The 23,923-nt window shown below is 46.0% G+C and overlaps 1 protein-coding gene and 1 long non-coding RNA gene across 5 annotated transcripts; one reads left to right on the top strand and one right to left on the bottom strand.

The window, feature by feature from the left end:
- The first annotated feature begins 32 nt into the window (after window positions 1-32).
- LOC107312843 (ligand of Numb protein X 2-like) lies at window positions 33-22,843 on the top strand. 4 transcript variants are annotated; one of them, XM_015860634.2, is made up of 10 exons: window positions 33-170; window positions 9,283-9,747; window positions 12,020-12,264; window positions 13,498-13,694; window positions 14,769-15,137; window positions 16,767-16,946; window positions 17,243-17,417; window positions 17,581-17,791; window positions 20,387-20,545; window positions 21,026-22,843. In XM_015860634.2, exons 2-10 carry the CDS (start codon window positions 9,359-9,361, stop codon window positions 21,159-21,161), a joined length of 2,061 nt encoding a protein of 686 aa, XP_015716120.1. In that variant the 5' UTR covers window positions 33-170; window positions 9,283-9,358; the 3' UTR covers window positions 21,162-22,843. The 4 variants fall into 4 exon arrangements, with proteins under 4 accessions (XP_015716120.1, XP_015716121.1, XP_015716119.1 ...); XM_015860635.2 differs by having other exon boundaries at window positions 57-170; window positions 9,286-9,747; XM_015860633.1 differs by lacking the exon at window positions 33-170 and adding an exon at window positions 7,630-7,826.
- LOC107312846 lies at window positions 977-7,531 on the bottom strand. Its single transcript, XR_001554651.2, has 3 exons — window positions 5,204-7,531; window positions 4,630-4,731; window positions 977-2,574 (listed from the first exon to the last, which is right to left on the bottom strand). It is a non-coding gene; the product is annotated as an uncharacterized LOC107312846 (long non-coding RNA).
- Window positions 22,844-23,923: the final 1,080 nt, after the last annotated feature.

Below are 23,923 nucleotides of genomic sequence, written 5' to 3'. Positions count from 1 at the left end.
GCCGAGCCGGGCGGGAGCACCTGGGCGGGCTGCTGTGCCTCCTCCTCACCTACGTTTCGACTTTCTTCCCCGCCCGGAAACTTGGTTCGGCAGCCGCGCCGGCCGCCGCCGCAGGCCGAGTTGGCGCCGGGCTTCCTTCTCCTCTTCCCTCCCCGTCTCTTTCCCTCCAGGTAAGCGGCGGACGAACGTGGGGTTGCTTCTGGGCCGGGGTCGGGGACGGCGTTTCCCTGGGGCCGTGAGGGGCTGAGGGAGGGCGCTGCGGCCGGGGATCCTGCCCGCCCCGAGGAGCCCTCGCTGGGCCCGGCCGTGTCGGGCGGGGCTGGGAAGCGACCCCCGGTCCGGCCCCGTGAGGAAGAAATACAGTGGCCGGGTGTGAGGGGAGGCTGAGGAGCTGCGTTCATCTGATCCATGCGTTAAGTTGGCACATTCCTGATGCTGCGTTGATAATGAATGCAGAAAAGCCTAATAAATAGCAGTGGTGATAATAGGCGAAGGAGAGCAACGTGACGGCGTGGACGTTTTGGGAATGCCTTGAAGGTAATGAGGTAATGTTCTGGAAGGGATGTATGAGGGGTACGGTGGGACTGGAATGCTTTGATTTCAGCTGGTGATGCCTAGTTTTTCATGAGGGTTTCAGACTGTGTGTTGAAACAATGTACAGTCCTGAAGTGTTCCACAGAATCATTTGAGTTGGAAGGGAATCATAAAGGTCATCTAGTCCAGCTTCCCTGCAGTGAGCAGGGACACCTACAGCTCCATCAGGTGCTCAAAGCCCCGTCCAGCCTGACCTTGAGTGCCTCAGGGATGGGCTACCACCACCTCTCTGAAACCTGCTCTAGAGCCTCACTGCCCTTATTGTAGAAAACAGTTTGTTTTAGTGTGAAACCATTTCCCCATTCCTATCCCAGCAGACCCTGCTAAAGAGTCTGTCTTCTTTTTTATAGCCCCCCCAGCCTTCTAGATACTGAAAGGCCACTCTTAGCTTCCCTCCTCTTCTCCAGGCTGCTCATGCTGGGCTGTGCTCTCCTGACATCCCCATTCCTCTGCTATTACCCTCACTTTCAGCTTCAGGCAGCAAAGAGTGGTGCCAGTGGGGAGATGGCACAGGAGAATTGTCCTCCTGGGCATACTAGGGGCTGTATGCTGGGCCTGGAAGCACACTGCCAGCCCTTCTGCTGATCTGTGGTCCCACTAAGCACTTGGGATCCAAAATGAGTACTTTCCTGTTGCTTACCAGACCTACAAATGAGTAATGCTATTCGTTTTCTGCTCCTGTTTTACGGCCAAGGACCAGAACTGTGTAAAGGCTCCTTAGAAAACAGTATTCCAGCCCAAGGGTAGGTAGTACGTTTTGTGAGAAGTCTCTGCTGTGTCAACAGTATGTTGGCACCAGGTGACAGCACACAAGTCAGCCCAGGGAGACTCATGTCGCTGTCATAAGGTCCTAGAGGTGTCTAGTCCAGTCCTTTGGCTTTTGGAGACTCCAGAGGAGCCCTGGGTTTGGGTGGCACTATATGGTGTACAGGACAGTAGTTACCCTGCAGCAGCAATGCCAGCTGTGTGCCGTGCCTTTGAGGGACAGCACTGAGGTTTGTCCTTGGTGCTTGAAGGCCAGAGTTCTTTGGCAGTTCTCCAGTAAAAGAAAGCAGATCGTGCACATGGCTCCTCCAAAACAAAACTTCTAAGTTGCAAGCTGAAACTCTTCATGCCTGAACTGCTCTTTTACAATACTGCTAAGCAGATGTAGAATGTGCTCTGCTGATAGGGGATGTCAGTGGTCACATTTATTGCCTTTCCCAATGAAGTTTGCTGCCTGAAGAAGCTCATGAAGTCAGAACAGCACCAGTGCTTGTGCAGGGGGGAAAAAGGAAGGGGGGTTCTTCAGCTGAGGATGGAGCAAGGAAATATCAGGTCAGTCTTTTGTGGAATTAGTTGGAATACAGCCTTGCTGGAAAACCACACCTCTCTTACCTTCCTTGCTGTGTCTACTTTTGTACACAAGCATGATGCATATGTAATTCATTTAAATAACGGAGCTGTACTGGCATAAAACCTCACTGAAATGGAATGGAGAGAGGGACCTGTGGTTGCAACCAAAAGGAAGTTTCTCTGTTGAAAAAACAGGCTTCTTTTGAAGTTTCTTCCCAAAAGAAAATGAGGGAAGTAAGAGCTGAGAAACAAACCCAACCACCTGGTGTGAGGAATGAGAGCTGCAAAAGGTGAAGGAGTTCTAGAAGGAATGTGGTGGCTAAAGGACCTTCCTCTGCTCCAAAAAGCCATGAGGGTCAGAGATGCCTGATGGAACAAGTTGAGGATTATTGTGCATACGTGAGTGCCAGCTGAATGGAGATCCCAGTAACGTCAGTTAGCACTTGTAATTAATGGTTTCATAAGCAATGATAGTTCTGTACTTCCCGAAGCACAGTGACTGCCTGAATTGACCTGTTCATGAAACTGTAGAGTCCTCGGCTTATTAGTAGGTGACCAGAATAAAGTACCTGTTGTTCACGAAGCACCCGCTGCTGTATTTTTAACTCTTTGGTGTGCACTGCCACGTATTTCTTGTTTCCTGCACTGAAAGCAAAGCAGAAGTAAAAACAAAATTGCTGAAATTGCAGTACTAACTTGGTTTAGAAAATAGAGCTGCATCATCTCATTCCAACTGTGTATTTCTTGTGAGAGTGGTTGCAGCTGTTTGATGGGCTGGAGTGTGTTTTGTTGGTACATTACAAACCCCTCTTGTTTGGCCTTTCCTTCTCAGCTTACTTCAGTGGTGCTGCTCGTACAGTTGTTAGGAATCGTGTTTGACAGTCTCCCATCGGTTTATATGCCTTGATTTATAGCATGCAAAATGTTGCCGGAGGCTGAAACTTGCCTTGGAAGTTTCTTGAAAGGAATTGAGTTTAAAACCTTTCGGTATATTGGATGAGAAATTGTCCACGTGCCAGTATGCCATGAACTATTGGGAGCGTCTGAGGGGATTTAGGTGACCACAAGTAGTGGGAATTACTGCTCTGCTCCAGGCTGAAAGAAGGGAAATGGAATCAAGCTGGAGGAATTTGAGGAGACAATCAGCAGCTTGCACATAGGGGTTGGTTTTATGTGTAGGGCTGCTGCAGAGGGTCTTTGTGCAGATCTTTTTGATGACTATATTGTTCCTTATTTGGAATTGTCTATGGAAGGGAAGTCATGGAATGGACTTGTTTAAAGGAAGTGTTGTCTACCATTGTCTGCTCTTTGCCTGGGCCTTAAATGGTGCAAGCTTTGCAAACAGCTGCAGCAGTGTTTCTCATTAAGAGCCCACTGTGTGGCAGATAAGACAGGGGTTGAGATGAAACATAACCTTCTTCTCTGAGAACTGATGCTCGTCTCTGCCATCGCTCCTTTGGTGACTGGTGTAACTTTGGATCAGCCCTATTTGTCAAGTTCTCAGACTTAGTAACCTCTGCCCCTAGACTAATAAATAACAAATACATTCTTCTCATCTAATAAGCCCTTCTGTGGGTGTATAAATAGAAGAAGGGGAAAAAAATACCTGACCAGCAACCCCTGCCTTGGGAGCGTTGAGTCTGGGGGATATCCTTTGTTAAGCGATGTCATTTGAAGTGGACAAGAATTGCTGTGTGATTATTTCAAGTAGGATGCATAGAAGTAAACAATCTTCTGGGCCGTTCTGTGTATGTGACTTAGGAAAAGAAGAGCTCTCCTATGAGGTTAACACCTGGCTGCCAGAGCTGAGCAGGGGGGTTGTGCCCCGCTCCTGTCTGGTGCTCCACCTGAGGTCGTGCAGGGGCAGCTGCCTGCTGACGGAGGAGGGATGGCACTGCTGCTGCTTTGCTTGTTGGTAGTGGGAGGACTTCGGTCAGCAGGGCTGTTCCAGCTCTTGAAACTGCTGAGGAGGCCACGCCAATTTTTTACATTATTTTTAGAGCGGTGGAACATAGATAACGATTTACTCATAGTGTAAATATGTACCTTAAAAAGTTAAGATAACAGTGGTTCTTAAAGACCTATTTCTCATACCAACTTAGAGGCAGCACTGAATCAGGTTAAGACTTGAAAAGTCTCTTTCTGGTTTGTTCCCCCTAAGCAGTGAGGGGTGTTTGATTTAAGTCTGAAGACAACTAGGTATAACCAGGAGAAATGTGGCAAAAATGCATCTTCAATTGCGTGTGCAACCGTGCTTAAGCTTCTGAACCCATTAATACAGATGTCCTAAGCAACAGAATTTGTGTGCTGCTGTGTTGTTCTTTAAGTCTTGAGTTATGTAGTCCTTAATGGAAAGAGACTTCATTTTTTTCCCTCCACTTTCCTTTAGTGCCTTTGAGCTGCCCTATGTGGGTGACTGGTTGTATCCTGCCTGCCCGTGGGCTGGCGGGAGTTTAAACTGCTTTCAAACCTCCCTGCACACCCTGAGGAGCTGCAGTGAGAGCTTGTGGTCTGGGGAATTAGTTAGGTTTTCTTTTTGTTTAAATGAAGATAACTTGTTTTCTTTCCCCTTTAGCGTGATCTGATGGGACGTAAAGGGAGCTACAAACTTAATTATCTTTTAATTCAGCTTCTTAGTTAGTTGGAACATGCTCGGGCTAGATGGTACTTTGCTCTCCTTTTGATGAAATGTGCTCTTACCTTGTGAAGGGAAGTTTGTGCTCTTGTGTGCTGGGCAGGGTGAAATGCCCGGCTGCTGCCTGCTGCTATCAAGGGATGCTTTCATTGGCTGTTCCAAGTGTACTGTAAAAGAAACACAACAAAAGTGCTGGTGTAACTGAGACCCAAATTTGCCTTGATGCAGGTAGCTAAAAGTTTACTGTTACTTTATCCTGCAATAAAGCCGTAATCAGATGTTTCTAATGGTAACCACTGCAAGTGTGACAGAGGATGAATGCTTTGCTTTCTTACAAGACAGGTGAGGCCTAGAACTACAGAAATGCCCTATGTCTACCCAAGGCAGTCTCACTCCTCACACTGCTTATAATTATATATGTTAATGTCTGTCCTAGTAAGGATATTTAAACACAGACTTTAAAAACACGCAGTTGTATAATGCGCGGTTTGCTTCTTCTTCCCTTATGGACTAGGCATAGAAAGCGTCCGCTCCTTTTCTGACCTGCATTTTATGACAATTAGTTCACAAATAGACAATAGCGTACAGGTTGCCATCAGCCTACTGCAAGAACAGTAGCTATCAGGGTTGGCCACTTACCAAGGCTTGTACCTGGGACAAGCTTCTGCATGTTACATGCTTATTTCATATTCTGTAAACCCTGGTGCTGTTTTCTTTCCATAAACAAGGACTTCTCAGGTAGACACGGTGGTGTGTGATGGGATAGGAGTGCCTGGTGTTCATATGACATTGCATCTTTACCTCTTGTCCTCAAAAACCCAGCTCTTAGGAAAGTGTGTGTTGCACCAGATATTTAGATGAGCCTCAATCTCAACATCAAATCTCCTCCTTTGATTTGGCTTGTGGCTTTTTGCTTCAAGTGCAGGAGAAGGTTATTATACATTAGATCCTTTCTCCTTAAAGCATAGTAATGGATTCCCCCTTTCTTTGGAGAAAGCCTTACTCACAAATGTCTAATGCGTTTTAAGGGATGAAGTTGTAGGTAGTTGCCCAATTCAAAGCGTAGGTGAGATGGGGGTGGAGGTCGGGGTATTTAACTTCCTAGAGAGTGATTGTTAGATGCAACAGGAAAAACAAAGCACACAAAGAAAATACACGCGTGCTGCAGGCAATGAAGATCCCAGAGAAGTCTGTGTGTTGTATTCTGCAAAGAAGCAAATTGATTTAACTGGTAAAACAGAACCATCTGCATAAGCTTCGCGTTCCTGTGACCATGAAGCAGGCAGCTCGCGTGTTTGTGGGGAAGAAAGGGTGTGGAAAGGAGGGTGAATGTAGTGGAAGCATCAAACGAAGGTGAGAAAGCATCAGAGATGTAAATAAAACAGCAGATTAAATTCCAGGCAGTCCAATAAGCACTGAAATGCGAGGGCTTTAGAATAAAGCTTGTTTTCAGGTTTATGGTTAAGGAAGGAGCACAAGCGATGGGAGACTGGCAGTCTGTGTTGAGATGGAGTGCAGCAAAGCAGCCTGAGTGTGGAGCTCCTCATTGAAGCATTCAGGTAGGTGCCGAGCAGCTCCTCTCCCAGGTGCCTCATTAGGAACCCTTGGCTCGAAGGCAAGGTTAATCACAGAAGGGGTTACTTCTTGTATAGCTGGACAGGCCTCTTGTTTACAGCAGCTTTGGTTTCATACTTTTACTTTCAGTGGCCTAATCTTCAGCAGTATCAGAAAGTAAGAAGGAAAGGCAATAGGGCTCTGTGTTATCACCTTTGTAAAGTGCTCTGGCATTTGGTACTGTGCCTTCTGGAAGAGGCAGCCAGCTGCAAGTATTGCTTAGGGAGATCTGATGTTTCAGCACTTATCTTCTGGTGACCAGTTGGAAACTGAAGCAAGTTTTGCAGTGTTTTGTGTCCGTTTTTCTTACAGCTTATAGTTAAAGCACTGGGTTTGCTCTGTTAGGATCCACCATGAATTTGCTGCTTTGCTTTATGTGATCAGATTGCTTTCAGTTGGTGCCCTCCTGGTGTGTGCCCTCAGTTGTCATAACCCAGAATGTGCTGCCTTTGTTTTGTCCACCTCCCGAAATTAATTGTGTTGCCTTTACGTGGAATGTCGTATTTCCAGTCTCCCAGGGAAATGCAGTCATAAATATAATAACTGGCGTCATTATCGCACGCAGATGTTACTCAGCCGGGTACATGGGCCATGTGCCCTTCATCCCAAAGTCAGCTTTTATAGCCGGGCTGTCAGTATCAACATGTGTTAACTCATAAGCGACAAAAAGCAGCATGAGAATGGCAGGGGTTGCCGGGGTGGTCCGGCCTTCAGAGGCCAGAAAGTGCAGCAGAAACTGCAATAGATGGAGTGGGTTTCCAGCTTCGCTAAACAGCTGGAATCCTGGGAGCTGGCAGCAGGACAGCTGGAGCTGGGCTCCTCCTGAGCATCGGGCTGCTGTGCCTGTTGTGTTCAGACACTGCATTTTCCAGACACGGAAGGTCTGCCTTGTTGCGCAGTAGTCATCTTTGCTGAATAAGACGTTAGCAGTTTGCCTCGTACAGAACATCTGCTTTCTGGCTGAATCACTGAGCAGGCGGCAGGCTTGTTTGAGCCTGCTGCCCTCCCCGAGCTGCTCACTGCCTCTGCCTCGCCGAAGGCTGTGTATGGGATGGGTTTTCATCGTGGCTCAGGTGCCAGGCCCTGCTTCCCTGCTGGCTGCAGGAGGGTCCTCCTGGTGGAAAGGGTGGTGGGATAAAAAGAAAAGGTTCTTTGGCACTTTGGGATGAAACCTTCACGCCTCGCTTTCAGGAATCTGGGCTCGCAAAGACAAAACAGAGAAGAAAAAAAGTGCAGTAAGGTTTTGGTGATGCTTTTATCTTCCACGAGTTCTGAAGTGACTCATAAATGAGATCATCACACATAACTTTAGGCACAGAAAGCAGAGTATGAATTTGGTAAATAATGCGGTGTCCTCCTCCTTTCCCCCCCATTTAGAAGCTTTTTATCAGCAAAATTACCATCGAGTTTGTTTTCGCTGAGGCGAGTTGTTTAATCACTTGCCAAAATCTTATGCAAATACTACAACCCGAAGCACAAGTATTTTGTGTTGGTAGGTGTCAGTCTTGGAAGCTTCCTTAAGTGCGGGTGCTGAGCTGATTGATCAGCATTGGCAGGTGATTGATGCTGAAATGTTTCCTTTTCACGGGCTTCGGATCCAGTTTTCAGCAAGAAAAACAGCGGAGGTGTCTGAGTCTGGTTCAGGCAGGTAAAGAACAGTGGGAGGGCAGGGCACATCTGCTCCTTTTTGTGGGTGAGAGTTAAGGATTGAATGCAGTGATAAAAGCAGGGGCTGCAGGCCCGATGTAAGCCCCTTCCTGCAGGGGAAGATGCTTTCTGGCTCTATTTGGTGTCTCCTTCCCTCTGCAACTGCCACCACCTCTCTGTAACTTTGCTCAGGAAATCACTCATTTCTGCTGGTGATATATTATCCCTTTAATTAAATAGATGACTTATGCTTGACAATGAATTGAGGTGGAATGATGTATGTTTTTTATTAGAAACCCATGACTAATTTTTTCTGGCTGTTCTTGCTATCTTATTGTTCTTGCCTACCCTCCCGCAGTGTCGCTGCTGTGTGCCAGCCGTGTCCTCCAGGCACTGGTGCAGACCGGTGTTCGCTCTTGCTTTTAGGCTGTTACCTGTTCCAGACAAAGCAACTCTTTTCAAGCATTTTCCATTTCATCACGGTTGTGCTTTTATTTCTAAACGAGGATTTTTTTTAATTGGACTTATAAAACCCAGTCATATAACTTCATCTAGTACCACATCCCCAGGTTAAGAGTCCTCCTCCTGCAGCAGTAGCTCTGCTAGCAAACTCGGGTGAATTTTATATTTAATTAGAAGAGGTGTGATTGGAGACACTGTTATTAACATCAATACAGCAGCAGCTGCAAGGAGCTGGGTTTGTCCCTTACCTCCCAACCTATAAGAAGCTGAAGCTCGAGCCTTTGTTTTACATTACAGCCAGCTCTGACACATGCTGTATTCATGGCTTTTCCCCCCTTAGAAAACTTGAGTCTTTTCATAGAAAATATGTTTCCGTGGGTAAATTTAGGCATGGATGAGAAGGGAATAATGCGTTCTTTGTTAACGCTGATGTTTTGAGGAGGGAGTTGCTGAAGAGGAAGGAAATACGGCTCAGATTTTTTTTTGTTTCCTTTGAAATTTCTTCCTCTTCTTCTTCCTCATCCTCAGAGCAAAAAAAGACCAAACCAAAAATCCAGCCAATCCAAACTGATCTGTCACCATACTTATCTTACAAATGGATAACATTCAGTGTCTGGATAACATTCAATGTCATCTAAAAAGCTCCAGGGTAAAAATGGTCCAAGTCAAAGTGATTGTCTCAGGAATGTGCAGTATTTATCTCAGCTTTTCCAGTTCGTACCTTTAGGGGGGTTTTACACGCCCTGTGTCACTGTTGCATGTAAAGTAATTTCAGCTTCACTTCATCCACTTAAACATTTTTGCTGAATCGGGTCCTTGTGATCTCTCATCCTTGGGTTGATCATTTACAGGATCTTGCTGCAAGGAAGAACTCTGAAGGGGGTGGTGGGGGTGAGAATATCGGGCAAACTTAAGGTGGGAAGGCAACTTAATTTTTAGTTGGCTCCATCGCGAGCTGGCAGTTGGCTGGAAATCTCTCTTTCTCTTCTTTTCAGCAGAGGAACTCTGCCAGACAGCTGCTACGGGACGCGTTTCCTTCCTGCTGCCCTGGGAGTGCACTTCCTGGTCACCATGGCTGATCCCGCAGCAGAAGAGCAGGCACAGCACGGTGCTGAGCTGTGCTGTGAATGCGGACAGTTCCACCTCTTGCCGGACAATCATCTCTACAACTTCCAGAATGAAGTGGACGATGAACTCATTTGCCATATCTGCCTTCAGCCTCTGCTCCAGCCTATGGACACCCCCTGTGGACATACGTACTGTTTCAAGTGCCTTGAAAACTTCATGCAGGAGTATAACTTCTGTCCTATGGATCGGAAGAAACTCTCTCTCCAGCAGTGCCACAAGTCCAGCCTTCTAGTCCGAAACCTGTTGGATAAGCTGGTCGTCATCTGTCCGTTCAAGGCAGAGTGTCAGCAGACAATGCAGCGGTGTGAACTAGAAGCTCACCTGCAGAACAGGTGCTTTGCCTTTACCTTGCGTTATCACCCCTTGCATCGTACCATCTGTCACTTGTGCTTCTGAGCAGAAAGTTGTTTAGATGGGGACAAAATGGGACAGCAGAGGTGAGGTGACAGCAGGCGAGGCCAGAAAGGTGGGGGTGTGTGAAGACAGTATAATTATGAGCTAGGGAGGGAAGCTCCCATGTGCTACAGGGCAAAGGTTGAGATCTTTCCTTGCCTTCTTGCAGGCAATTTGTCTATGAACACAAAACCACTCAAACGCATATAAATTGTGTGTCCTGATCTGGGGAGCCTGTTTGTAAACAATTACAAACATGCATATTCCTTCTTTCACTTGCATAGAAAAGAAAGACAGGCACTAAGTCAATACTCTGGAGGCGAGGGATCCTGCAGTGTTACCAGTTTAATTGGTCCAATTAAGATGCGCAATGTATGTCTTTGATCCAAATAGTGTAAGTCCCTCCAAGCTGTGCATTATGCAGTTGCTGAATCACCTACTTATAATTCCATTATCCTCTCTCATTCTTCTGCTGAGAAAACGAAGCACATGAAAGATACATTTTTCCCTTTGTGTAGAGAAGGAGGTTTTTTTCCTTGCACTTGAGCAGAGATGTGTGGGTACTTCCATTGCTGGCTCAGCTGGTGGCAGGCAAAGTTCTGTAGCTTTGAAAGAAGTGCCAGTGACAGAGGTCTTGCCATGTTATGGAGTAACATCTGTTCCTAGTTAATGATTGCAGGAAAGGGAGCTAAGTGCAAGCTGTACTGCAGGCGGAAGCAGATCTTCGTTGGTAAGGTGTACTTTTCTCAGTGGGTATTGAGAAACTCAACTTGTTTCCCTTCAGCTGTGTTGTAGCTTTTTGAGTCGGTGCTGTATGTTATAAATAGGTCACCCAGGTTCCAGTCGGGCACATACCCTTTGCCGTTCTTGCCTGTCTTTGTTATCACAAGCTGAGAGCTCCTGTTAAGAGACAGGGACAGTGATGGAAGATGTCCTGGGAAAGCTTACATTGTACTCTGTACTGCTTTCTCATTACCATCAGGGCTGAATGCTGGTGCTGAAGACAGGGCTGCCTAAGTAGATGTGGTGCAGCATGGCCAGAGCAGGGCTGGGTACAGAGCTGAGGGGTCAGTACCTTCTTCTGAGCTCCATTGGTCTGCCCTGGAACCAGTAAACTTCTGTCACTTGCTAATCCCTCTGATACATGAGTTACAATTTGGAGAGGGAGGCACCCTTCAGTGTTTATGTTGAAGGTCTGACTGGAAACGGTATCCTTCCCATATACAGTTCTTAGCATCTCCAGTGGGGATGGAGCAGACTTTGGGCTGCAGCCGTTGTTCGGATGGAAAGTCTTAAGAGGGTTGTGCACAAGTGGGTCAGCTGGCTTCTGCCTGTAACTTTTAGGGTCATCTTGTTGGCTCCAAGCAACAGATGACCAGGGACACACTGGAGGAAGTAGCACCTGGGTAAGGCTTGTTTATCCAGAATGTAAATAGAGTTTAATTTGAAAAGTGACTGGTAAACACCCAGTACTGCTCATGGCTCTGAAAGTGACGCTTTTGCATTCATCACCCTCCTTACCTGCTACTTTTCTGTAAGCGCTTTTGATAAAAGAGCTTGTTTTTCCTCACTTGTTTTTGCTGAGATAGCTCCGGTGTAACTGCATACAGAGCACATTTTTTTGAATGCAGAATTACTCCTTGAACCTCCAGGTGGGGAGTGGTCAGTGGGAGTAAAGCTTCTGTGAATTGCTCCCATTCATCCTCTGCGTGGTCTGGAGGCCAGGAGCTGCCCGAGGGTCAGGCCTCGTTTAAGGGAGAAAGAAGCGAGCTCTGCTCACTGCTCTCCCATGTTACCGGCTCGTTAAAAACAAAGCTTGATTCAGGGCTGAGCTTGAAATTCGAGTCACTTCCTTTGCATAAAGTTACAGTTCATCATCAGCTCTAAAAGCGCAGAGCTAAGTGTTTGCTTATGTTTTAAAAGAGGTATTGTCTTCACTGAGAGTTTGCCATGTAAATATTTAGCAAGAGTAAGTCCTCTTCCTATTGCTTTTTTTTTCTTTTTAATATTGAGCTTAATAATTTTGAAAGTAAGTAGTCCACTCTTCTGCTTATGCAAGTAGAAGCTGAAAGTGGAATGAGAATTACTTCAAGCGTCTGTGATATAAACTCAGCAGCTGCTGGGATCCTGAACATACTTTGCCTGTCTTTGTCACTCAGAGCCTACGTGTGCTGGCTCAGTCACTTACAGTCACTGACAATCTCCCTCCAGGTGTCCTGGTTTCAAGAAATACAGATGTGAACTACAACGGAAAAGGAGCCCTGTTTCCAAAGGGAAGGAAGAGCCCCTCACCAAGGTGGAGATGACCACGGCCAGGGATCCAGAGGTACCCAGGGATCCGGAGGTACCCAGTGGAGGATCCACGCTTGTAGCAGAAAGCTCCGCAGCTGCTGTGGTATCACTGGGGACTGCGGAGCCTGGACTGGTTAACCCAGCTTTTGAGGAGATTGAAGAAGGTGAGAGTAAACAGATGTAATTATGTAATTACATTCATAATATAAAACGAGGTAATTATTTCAGACGCTTCAATTTTTCAAATGTCACCAGTGTTGTTTGTTATCCTCCCTTCCCTCAGCTTGTTCTTGAAGATGCAATGCACATCCAATGAATGTATGTGGAAGGATCTGCTCAGGAGCATAGAGCTGCCAACGCAAAACAAGTCTTGAGATCTCAGGCTGCAGTCAATGTTCTATTTGCAGTTTTCTTTGCAGAAACAAGTGCAGTTTCTCTCAATGGGAACATGCAGCACTAAAAGCACTTATAGAAGCCAAATAATCAGTAATGAGGGAAACGCTCCAACTTCTTAATCTTGTTCAGAAAGTTAAATATACAGTTGATTTCCTGGAGTGGTCAGTACCTCCCTAACAGTACAAAGCAAGTGTGTTTTTATAGCCTAGCCAGGTTCTGGATCAGTAGTTGGTTATGAAACCCTTGCAGATAAAAGTAACCAGCTGCTCTGCAGCCTAGAACCTCTTATGGCAATCCCTACCAGAAGGCAGGAACATAGAAATGTTGGTTCCTTGTTTCAGAGTGTGTCTCAGTTTCCAGGTGTGCAGAGACTGGAGCTGGGTTCTTGTCTGCTGATGTGCTGTTACACAGGTCAGCTCAGTTATTGGTTGGCTTTTTCCCTGAGTACACTTGGAGCAGATTTTGCATCTTTTGTATGAGAGCTGCAGTTCACCTTTGCAGTCAGTCTGCTTGGTTTCATTAGGGTGCTGGGCTTGCCTAAATGCTGCAGTGCTGGTAGCTTTAAAATGACTTGCTAACAACTACTTTCATCTTCAAAGTGTCTGAGAAGCATTGCTTAGGCTTCAGGAGGCTGTGAAATAGGTAAACATTACTTCTGTGTTAAAGGAGAGATGGGAGAAGAGGAGGAAAGGAAATTAGAGGAGGGAAGTTGTAGTGAAATGCTTGTGGTAGAATCACCCCATGACAGACCAGTAATTATAGCGTGGCAGTCCCCTTCCCTAATGGGTGCTGTGGAATTTGGGATTAGTGCATGTGTGCTTCTAGGAGTCCAGCTGTCACAGCAGGAAAAAGAAATCTCTAAGTGAAACATACTGAATGCCCTGTAGTAAAAGATGCTACTTTTGAACACAACATGCCAGTGTTTAAAGTCTTGTGGGGCCATGTGGGGGTAGGTTCCATTCACGTGTTATTTATTTTTCCTCTTTGATTTCCACCCTCAGATGTCCCTCAGAGAGCCAGCCCTGTGGCTGAAACGAGCACCATCGAAATTCACCGAGAAGATCCAGAGGAAGAGCTTGGGATGAGAATAGTTGGGGGTAAGGACACCCCGCTAGGAAACATTGTCGTTCAGGAAGTCTTACGGGATTCTGTCATTGCTGCAGATGGAAGAATAGCACCTGGGGACCATATTCTTGAGGTATGCAACCCTCCTGTCTCATTGCTTTTAGTTTTTAAAGCACTAATCAGATGCATCTGTCAATAGTATCAACTGTCTCCTGGAGGTGAGAAGTAGATTTGTGGATCCTTCTGATCCTTCAAGATTTTCAAATTCATACCATTTTGTATAAAGATAAAAGATCTTTACGTGATTAATTGCACCCAGTAGCACCATTTCTCTCCATTGGATTGTGCTCTAGCTTGGAGGTCATAGTTACTTGCTTTACTGTGTTGCTTAAGCTGCATTTCATTAATGGGCAGGCTGGAAGTTTAAGACTTTACAACTCAAAGTTAACATCATGTATATAACGTGAGTAATACGGAGCACCAGCCTTATACCACGCTGACCCATGGCCAGATTTAGTTTCCAAATGAATCCAACGTGCCATTATGCTTGTTGTATTGTGCTAACCAAGGTGAGAGAGGCTTATCCATGGCACTAAAGCCTACGTGCAGGAAAAACTGTTAGCACCTTCCGGCTATGGCTGCCCGATCATCTGTCAAGCCATAGAGACCTAATTATCCTGTTGGGTTGTGGATGTCAGTAATGACTGGCAGCCTTGTGCACAAGAGGCTGATTGACTCTCCAAGTTGGTTTGTCATGCAGACCAACAACACAGCTCCTGTTTGACCCAAACTGTACACCTTTCAGTCTGGACTGAACCATCATTAGAGCAGCTCCCCACACTTAGTAGCCCCGATGCCATCCTGAAAGAAGGACACTACAAAATCTCATGTGACAACAGACAAAGTGAAAATCAGCTTCTCAGATTTCCTTTGGTAAAAGCGTGATTAGAGTGATGATTCCAGAAGTTTTATAGGGTGTGGGCTGCTCTCCCAAGTGAGAGAGCAATTTAGCACTTCTCCTCCAAGAGCACATTGAATGCTGGAAGTTAGTGGAACTCTGCTCTCTAATGTGCATGAGGAGAAGCTGCTTCAGTCACGGCATTGAATAGAGGTTGTGCATCCTGTCTCCAGCTTTGTGATGTTCTGCGTTGTAGACAGCGCCTAAATTAAGTAGGTCCTGATTAGGGACTCTGGTTTGTTTTTCTAGGTGAATGGTGTCAACATCAGCAGCGTGACTCACTGCCAAGCTGTGTCCTTCCTGCGCCACCCAGGTCCTGTTCTCCACCTCATGGTCCTGCAAGAGAAAGGCTTTTCCAATAAGACTGCACAGCAGGACTCCACTTCTGCTACGAATCAGGAAGTGATCCATGTCACCTTGATAAAGAGAGATCGATCCGAGCCCTTGGGAATCAAACTGATCAGGAAGACGGATGAGGCAGGGATTTTTATTCTGGATCTGTTAGAGGGAGGTCTGGCAGCCAAAAATGGGAAGCTGAGTCGGAATGACAGAGTCCTGTCTATAAATGGCCAGGATTTGAGGCAAGGAACACCTGAGACTGCTGCACAGATCATCCAGGTAATTTATAACGCGGAGAAGTTGTGTGGCTAATGATACTGCAGCTTCCTGCATTGATGGCAGGGCTCCTGCTCTGACCCAGGGGCTAACAGAACATGCTGGAGCAAACTGCCTTCCTTGAAATCTCCTTCTGGGAAAGTAACTTCTGTGCAGATGTGTGGGAAACACTGCTTCCAAACAAAGATAAATGTGAAGAGTGGGAATACATCATGAGTCATCTGACAAGTCTGAAGTGAGGCAGTTGCTAGTGGCATGTAAGCTTAGCCAAGGCAATTGGAATTTCTTTGTGGTGTGGTAGTGTGGAGAGTTCCTTGAAGAATAAGTATTTGTATGTGCTGTGTAGATGCATCCATCACAGAAACCAGAAGAGATTAGGGCAGCTTGTGCTTTGAGCAGTCAAACTGAAGATGTTTTCCAGACTCCCTCCACACCACCTCTCCAAGCAAACAGCATCTCAGACTAAGAACTTTTTTAAATGACAAAAAGGGCAGGAAAGTGGTGGCCTTTTCATTCACTGTAGGAATCTGTTCGTATTGCAGCATGTCAAATGGTTTGGTGAACAGAGCAGGTTAGGAATATTGGCTAAGGAACAGGGATTGCTATGTGTGCAGTAGATGTCGTGTAGATCAGCTTTTAAATCCTTTATCTTCCCAGGCTGTGACCTCCAGTTTCTCTCTTTATCTGAAGATCCTGACACAATGCATCTGATCACATATTGTTTATATCCTGGGAAGGATCTGAGGTCAGCAGAGTGAGGGAGAGCCAGTTCTCTTCCTTCTAATTAGCAAAGAAGAGGAGAGTACAGTGGAGTGGGAGAATAGAACAGTAACAGCAGGATTCCAGCACCGAGATCTTTCTTTCTACTGTATATGTGATTCCATACTATGAGCTATTAGAATTTTTATTCTTGCTGTTGTATTTCTGTAGTTGTGTGGAGGTATAACTTCTGTATGAGGAACTCGATCCCACTGAGATCAGTGTCTTTGGTGGCTTTGGGAATTTAATACAACAGAAGCAAAGCAGTTGATGCAGTCCCTATTCCCAGGCCGTGGGATATGCTGCTGCCTGGTGCTGTGGCACCAGAGGAGTGGGATTCCTCTCCAATAGTGAGAACAGCAGCTGTACTTCTCTCATCTGTTGCAGGAAATGCCCCAAGCAAGCGCAGATGTCTTACCCCAATGGAGTCCTTCACAATAAGGTTTTGTTGGATTAATTCAGTTGGTTCTTTCAGATAGAAGAGCAGTAACAATAGTGAATGCTTTTCCTGTAGTTCTGCCAAGGCCAGATATACAGATGGTTGAATTTGTAACTAGCAGCAATCTTAGGCAAAAGGTCAGATCTTCAGGTATTTGGGGAAAAATGGGTGGGAGAAATGCTAAACACAGATGTGACATACAGGCTGGGAGGGAAGGAGCCTTAACAAGTTTCTTTACAGCAATAGAAAAAGCATCCATTACTTTTATCATGGTTGTCCATTGTGTGGATTGGTCATTCTAGCTGTTTATTTTGTGTTGCAATACATTATTCTTGTTGCATGTACCAAAATGGAGAAAGCAATCGTCCTGTTTTGCCTTCTTTTGCTTGACTTGGCCTTCTGATGGTTTCAGATGTTCTTTTTGCTCCTGACAGACCAGCGAATCCAGAGTAAACTTCGTCGTCCTGAGGCAGCCAGGGGTGCAGCTGTTGGACCCAGGGGAAGATGGCAGCACGTCAAACAACAGCAGCAGCAGCAGCGGAGGAGGAAGCCCAGTGCATCACCGGAGGAGACTAGAGCAGAGTCACTACAGACGGAAGTCCAACTACCAGAAGGTCAGCTTGGAAATAACAGCAAAAGCACTGGTTACTCCTGGTCTAACAGATCTGTTATGTTAGCTCTGTGACAGTTATTTATTATATGAAACTGATTAGTAGCTTCTTTTCTTCTTGAGCTATTGATGAGCAGTGTGTTTGTGGCTGTTGGCACTTAAAAAACCTTTGCGTTTGTCGTCAGTATCACCGAATGTTCTGAGTTAAAGAAACAATGTTGGGTTATTTTGTTCTGGTTCTGAGCTTTTCATGTTAACTGCATTAATGAACCTGTGTATTGTATTGCCGTTTCATTGCAGGAGTTACCTCCAGGATATATAAGTCATGAAAAGACAGTTGCAATAAAGAAGGAACCAAAGGAATCCCTAGGAATAACAATTGGAGGCGGACGAGATAACAAAAACAAGCTCCCCATATATGTTACAAGCGTGCAGCCCATCGGGTGCCTCTTCAGGGATGGCAGAATCAAGCGAGGTAAGGAGATTCAGATCCTTTGGAGGCTGGGAACTGTTTTTAAGCAGAATTTGGATTTAGATAGTAAAGTGATATTGGAAGCAGGGTTCCATGTGAGACCTTGAGGCAGGAATGTGCTTCACAAAACAAGTTTTGCAATAATCCCATTTTATTTAATCAACAGGAGATGTACTTTTGAGTATAAACGGCATCGATTTGACTCATCTGAACTACTATGAAGCTGTCTCAGCACTGAAATCTAATGCAGCCTCCCACTCGGTCATACTGAAAGCCTTGGAAATCCTTTCGGCGGACCCCACAGATCTGTGTCTGGACATCAGTGAGCGGGGATTCAGCTGGTCTCCCCTCTGGATCACATGGCTTGGATTGCCAAGGTATGTTAGTTCAGTGATCTCAGTCACGGAGCTGACTTTAGCACTAGGAATGAACTTCTTTGTGGGTTGGCTTGGAAGCACTGCCAATATTCTTGTTAACATTAAGGCAGAGGAAAGCCTCATCTGCCAGGGTGATCACAGCACAATGAATGCATAAAGAACACTAACGGTGTTTCAGAAGTTTCTGAAAACCTTTTTTCTTTTTTTCCTCCTCTAATAGAAGCGACAGGAAATGGAGGCACTGGCTTTATATTTAGTCAGTGTAGAACCAGTCCCTTCTGAAATGTCGCTAGCTGAAATCACTGTGTCTCTTTCTGGATGTCATTACAGAGGCCAGCAGGTATCTGTGCTGCTTTGCAGTATCTACTATGATTATCTCATTTGGAGGAACTCTTTCAGTCTAATTCTTTCTGGCTGTTGTAATTGTGTGATCTTCAGTGTGAAGCATAAGCCATATTGAATTGCTGAGTTTCCTTGCTGCAAAGCTTTGGATCATTAACTCAGCAAAGATTTCAGCAGCACTGTGGTATGTTCCATGTTACAGAGCTGAGATGTCAAAAACTTACTTTCTGCCTCCCTTCTGGTGAGGCGGACCTCTTGTGAAGCCAAACCCTTTTGTGGGAAGCTCAGATTATTTATAGCCTTGTTTCTTGAGGCACCTGAAAGAAGAAAGACTAACAAGCCTCTTGTTATGTTACTCTTGTGTTACTTAGCAGCCTGTAAGCACTAAACAAAACAGCCCAAGGAAGGCAGCTTTGTGTCTCAGGTGACCGACTTGGCTTGTGCTCAGCACAGTCCTCTAGTTTCCTCCGCTCTCCCTCAGAATCAACTCGTCCATTCTGCACATGCCTGCTGGGAACCAGTTTGAGCCATACCTGGATAGCCCAAACCTGGGTACACATCCTCAGCTGCCAGCAGGTGCTTGTTCCTCTCAGGTGCTCCAGAACTGAAGTACAGCCAGGAAAAAGTGGCCATGCCTCCCCTCTTCTTCCTTCCTCCATTTGTTTTGTTTGGATGTGTACTGGTTCCCAGCATCACCACTTCCTGCTGCAGGGACTGAAGTCCACTCTTCAGCCTCTGGGAACTTGCCTTCATTTCAAGCACAGACTGACATTACCTGCCCTTTGCTGCTGGTAATAATGTTGGCTCCCCCTTCCTTTGCCTATTAGAAGGTCTCACTTCTGAAGTAGGGAGCAATGATCTCAGATGCCCTTTCTGTTCTTCAGGCTTCTTTTCTTGCACAGACCTTCAGGAGTTGACAAGAATTTTCTTCTTGTATCCAGTAGTAAAAATGGCTTTTTCTTTCTCATCTGCTTTCCCACCTGCTTGTAATAAGACCTGGTAGCAATTAGTGTGGAAGCTTTAACTCAGTGCTGATGGCATATAGGATTTTGGTTATGTTCAGCAATTTTTTTCAACTACTGCTGTGATCCAGAAGTCCTTAAATCCTTCTCAGAGGAAGCTTTTATGCTGAAAGATGAGTCAAAGTCTAGCTCAGGGCTAGAGAAGAACGCTCAGTTGTTACAGCGCTTGAGCCTTGAGTGTTTAATTCCAGCCTCGGTTCTTGTATCTGTGGGTTATTTTCTTTACATCAAATGCTGTCAGGCTGCCTCATTGAGTGACACGCTGGCTCTGAGCTGCACAGCCCCTGTAGCCCATCCTGCAGAGCCTGGGTTATGTGCCAGGCTGCTGGTGCCGAATAGTTCCAGGAGCTCACAGGAGGATTCAGGAGGTGCTGTATCTTTCTTGGGATGCCAGGTGACAGAATAACAGGAGTATCTTGGCCACTCCTCTGAAAGGAAAAACACTCCATGCTCATAAGGCCACTTGGATACCACAGCATTTGGTGTGTAAGCTTGGGTCAGAGCTTCCACCCTTGCCTCTGGCCATACATGCCTGATGAAGCTGCAGCCATCTGTGCTGCTGCAGGGATGAGGTGGGAAGCTTTTCTCTCCAGCCCCAGGCAGCAGGGCCTGGTGCCGACATTCCGGCTTTTTTCTCTTGTAACACAGCTGTGGGAAACTCTGCTGCCCCCATAGACTTCTACTTTCTCCATTGTTTTGCCTAGTAATCTGGTGATGGTGAGTGTTCCGGGTTAATTATATACTACTAATTACTGCTGTTTGAATGGGTATCATGATCACTGTATGTGTCACAGAATGTAGCTAAGGAGCTTTGTTTCTTCGTGATACTGTGAGACCAGTTACTCATAGTATAAAACACCAACTCAGAATGTGCTGTTGGGGATCCTAATTCATTGCTCTTGGAATCCCGGAGATTGAGTTATCCTCTCTTGCTCTGTATTTATTACCTGACCATTGGCCTGTGCTTCTGCCACACCTTCAGATGCCTTGCGAGGGCCTGGCACGTGCTCGTGCTGCAGGCTCAGAGCACAAGCTCTGTTAGCACAAAGTTATGCTGATGTGAATTCACACCTTGTACAGAGGGGTTGCCTTCAGCCCATAAAACAAGAAGAAAGACAAGGCTGTTGCATAGCTGCAGTTCCCCCAAGGGAGAATGTGAACTTCTGGTCAGGTGGCTTTCCTTGAAACACATTTACAAACATTCTGTGTTTGGCTGTGCCTGTCTTTGCAGCTACCTTCACTGCTGTCAAGATATTGTCCTTAGCAAAGGCAACCAGGAAAGCTGGGGCTTCAGCATCGTTGGAGGCTTTGAGGAGAGCAAAGGAAACCAGCCTTTCTTCATCAAAACCATCGTGCCTGGGACGCCCGCCTGCCGCAACGCAAGGCTCAAGTGAGTGTGAACCCTGCTGTGCTTCCTGGGGCTGGAGGCAGAAGCACCATTTCCCTGGAGGTTTTTGACTGGCTGAACTTAAGGACTTCTAATCCACAGCTGCTCACTGAGGCAGTTAATAGTGTTACCAAAGCCCTATATTAATGAGTGCTTTTTCTGTGAAAGCACAACTGCCTACTAAAGGGAATTAAGTGTTATATTTTAAAAGGCTGTAAAGGCTTCAATTGAGTAATTAAGAAGAGCTGGAATGGGGATGTTCCAGATTAACTTCAGAGGCTTCTGAGTAAAAAGGTTTATGTGGTGAGTAAAAAGAATTACAAAGACGATCTTGATGGAAGAAAAGCCCTTCCATAGAGCAAATGGCAGGGAGCCTTGTGCCCTGTCAGTACTGCAGAGGGCAGAGTGGTGAGCAGCAGTGCTGGAGCATTCCACAAACACTGCTGTGTTACCTCCAGGTAATTTTTTTGTCTTTTTGACTAGGTGTGGAGATGAAATAGTGGCAGTCAATGGAGTACCAGCCGTTGGAATGAGCAACGCGGAGCTAATCCCAATGTTGAAGGAGCAGAAGAACAAAGTGACACTTACTGTGGTATCCTGGCCAGGGAGCCTCGTGTGAAAGCTGTGACAAATCAATCACGCCGCAGCCTTAAGGATCATCCTTGGTATTGGACATTTGCTGACCACACTGAGCTAAATGTGACAGACTGAGGGAACGCTGCACTCTTGCTATCCAGTGTATTGTGTTATGACAAGAACTTTCACTTCATTTCTGGAGAAAACATTTCTTTACAGCGTGGAGGCCACTGACTGACTGGTAGATTCGAAGCAATGGTGACTTAGGACAGTTGCAGCTTCTTGGATTCACCAAAGCTTGTTAGCATCAGTGCTGCAGAGAAAGCTGGTTCTCCAGTGTTTCTCTGCAGCTCACCCATCTTTGCTTTGAGGCATTTTCTTTAGTTTTAGAGCTCCTCTTTCCATGTAATGTTTTGAGCAGGTTGAAACAGCTGTGACTGCCCTGTTTCACCCGCTAGTCTAAGAACACCGTTAGGCTACCGCTCTGCCTTACTGCCATACTGGACACGGAGTCATTTGATATGTTTTTAAAAGCCACTAATAAATCTGTGAGGATGCAGTCCAATTAAGCAGCTCTTGTAGCCCACAGCTGTATGTTCTTAGGCTGCTTTGATCTACTGAATGCTTTTATACATCAGAGAAGTCTGCAGCTCACTGCTGGCTGCTGAACAGCTGCCAACTGAGCAGGGCAGGGCTGTGTTGACTCCTATGATGGTCCTATCACCAGGTAGCGGAGATGAGGAACTCGTAGTTTTCCTCAACTTCCTCAGCTTGATGTCTCTGGTTTTAAGACTTGATGAGTGACCAGCTTTTCCCAGAGAAGGCAGATGGCTGAGAAAGCAGGTTTGTTGATGAGCAGCTGTTTCTGCTCTACCTTTCATGGAGCCAGCTCAGACTGTCTGATTAATCCAAGGAGTCTCCTCTGTAAAAACGCTCCCTAGAATGAATGTTTTAATTCCTTGTAGTAGCAAACAGACTGCAGCTATGCACCCATTGTCCTCAGCAATGCTTTTCTTAGGGCTGGCTATTGGTAACTGGCTATTAGAGCAGAGCGGACCTGTTTCTTGCTCGATGATTGAGCTGTTTACGCACCGAGTGACTTCACTTCCTCTGGCTGTTAGCTTAAGGCAGCATACAGCAGGCCCCGTTATCAGAGCCTGTTGTACAGAAATAGTTTAAGATCCATTTGTCACAAAAGCTCCCCAGGCACGTGGGGTGGCCTCTCCACTTGGCCAATAAATGCAGCTACTGTCTTAAACAGCAGAAAGAACGGGGCCAGCTGTTGCTGTTAGCAAACAGTCAGAGTAAAATGATTCTGAAGTCAGAATGTGCCTGTGGAAAATGAGTCCCTTGAGCTGCATCTGACAGAGGTGAAACGTTTTGGTCTCCTTCATGTCGTGATAGAGAATCTGTGCCTGATATGGAACAGTGAACATTTACCTAGGTGGAAAGAGGGCAGTTCTTACTGAGGTGTAACAAATGGGGCTTGTATAAAGGATGGTAGGAAAAAGCCATGCAGGAGGTGGTCAGACCTTTTAAATGAAGGGTATGCTGCAGAAGTCAGCATGACTTTTACTATTGCTCCATCTCGTTTCAAGGTGCCTTTAACTTCACCAAAATGTCCTCATAATTAAGTACTGATTGCAAGATCAGCTTGTTCATAGATGTTGAATTTGTTTTGATGTCTTTATAAATTATTCTAATATTACTGAAAACCAACATGGATTATGGGTGCTTGTTTTTCTTTTGCTTTACCTTCTTGCACATCAGCTCGTGCCCCAGAACAGGTCACCTCAGTGCTGGGCTTAAAGGCAGTTTAAAGGAGGTTGTGCAGCTGACTTCTGCTTCTCCTGGGATAGGAGCTGGGCTACCCAGAAATATGCTGTGATTGGAGAAAGAAGAACAAAACCAGCTCCCCTGTGCTCTTTTCCCTCTGCTATCTCACTGGTGCCCAGGGGGCTCAGAACAGGATGGACTGAAAAAGCCAACCCAGGGAATAAAAGCTTTATGGAATGAAGCTTAACTCCCTGATCTCTTGTGAATATTGGAGTCACCGTTCAGTAGCCTCAGGGAACGTGACGTGAAACTTGCAGCAGTTACTTGGAGTAAGCAAAGATTATTTGCAAAGCTCCGTCTTTATAAATCTCTGATACAAAGGCAAACATTTCACCCCTATTTATTGCAGTAGAATAAAACTCTTAGCCCATCTAATATCAGTGAAAGGCTCATGTCTCTCTTTGGGAGGACATTCACCAACAATACATGAGGAAGGAACTGGCAGCAGTAACTTCAGTAGAGGATTCTCTGTTCCCTCCTGTCATGACACACTGCAAAACCTGGGTGTAGCAGGATGCAGACTGGATGTGACCACTCCTAATTACACCTATTACACCTCCACAAACACGGGAAGAGAGAAGGGGCAGGGATGTAGAATAGTTGGGTACAGCCCTTGGACCTGAGTGCAGAAAATGGAGGAGAAGGAACTGGCTGGGGGTCAAACCCTACGCTTACCTTAGCATGAAATTCTACTGACAAGCATTTTCCCCTGATTCAAGAAAGGCTAAAACCAGCTCAGTCAGGTCTGAGGGCACTGTCTGTGCCTGGCCTTTCCTTCAGTGCCCCAGTGATTTCAGAGATCATGTCCTGGAAAAGAAATCGGATTTCATAATTACAGAACACAAACTTGCTCTGGAGGCACCAGCAAGGATCCATGGTGCTCCCCTGGCCCGGGGACCTTGAAGCCTGATCGTGTCCCTGCTCTGCAGCTGATTGATGGCACACAGGTACATCCCGTCACCTCAAAGC

The sequence above is a fragment of the Coturnix japonica genome, chromosome 4 (genome assembly GCF_001577835.2).
Source record: "Coturnix japonica isolate 7356 chromosome 4, Coturnix japonica 2.1, whole genome shotgun sequence".
In the NCBI taxonomy this organism is placed as follows: Eukaryota; Metazoa; Chordata; class Aves; order Galliformes; family Phasianidae; genus Coturnix; species Coturnix japonica.
Note: the sequence above shows the minus strand (reverse complement) of the source record. Positions and strands in the feature narration are given on the sequence as shown.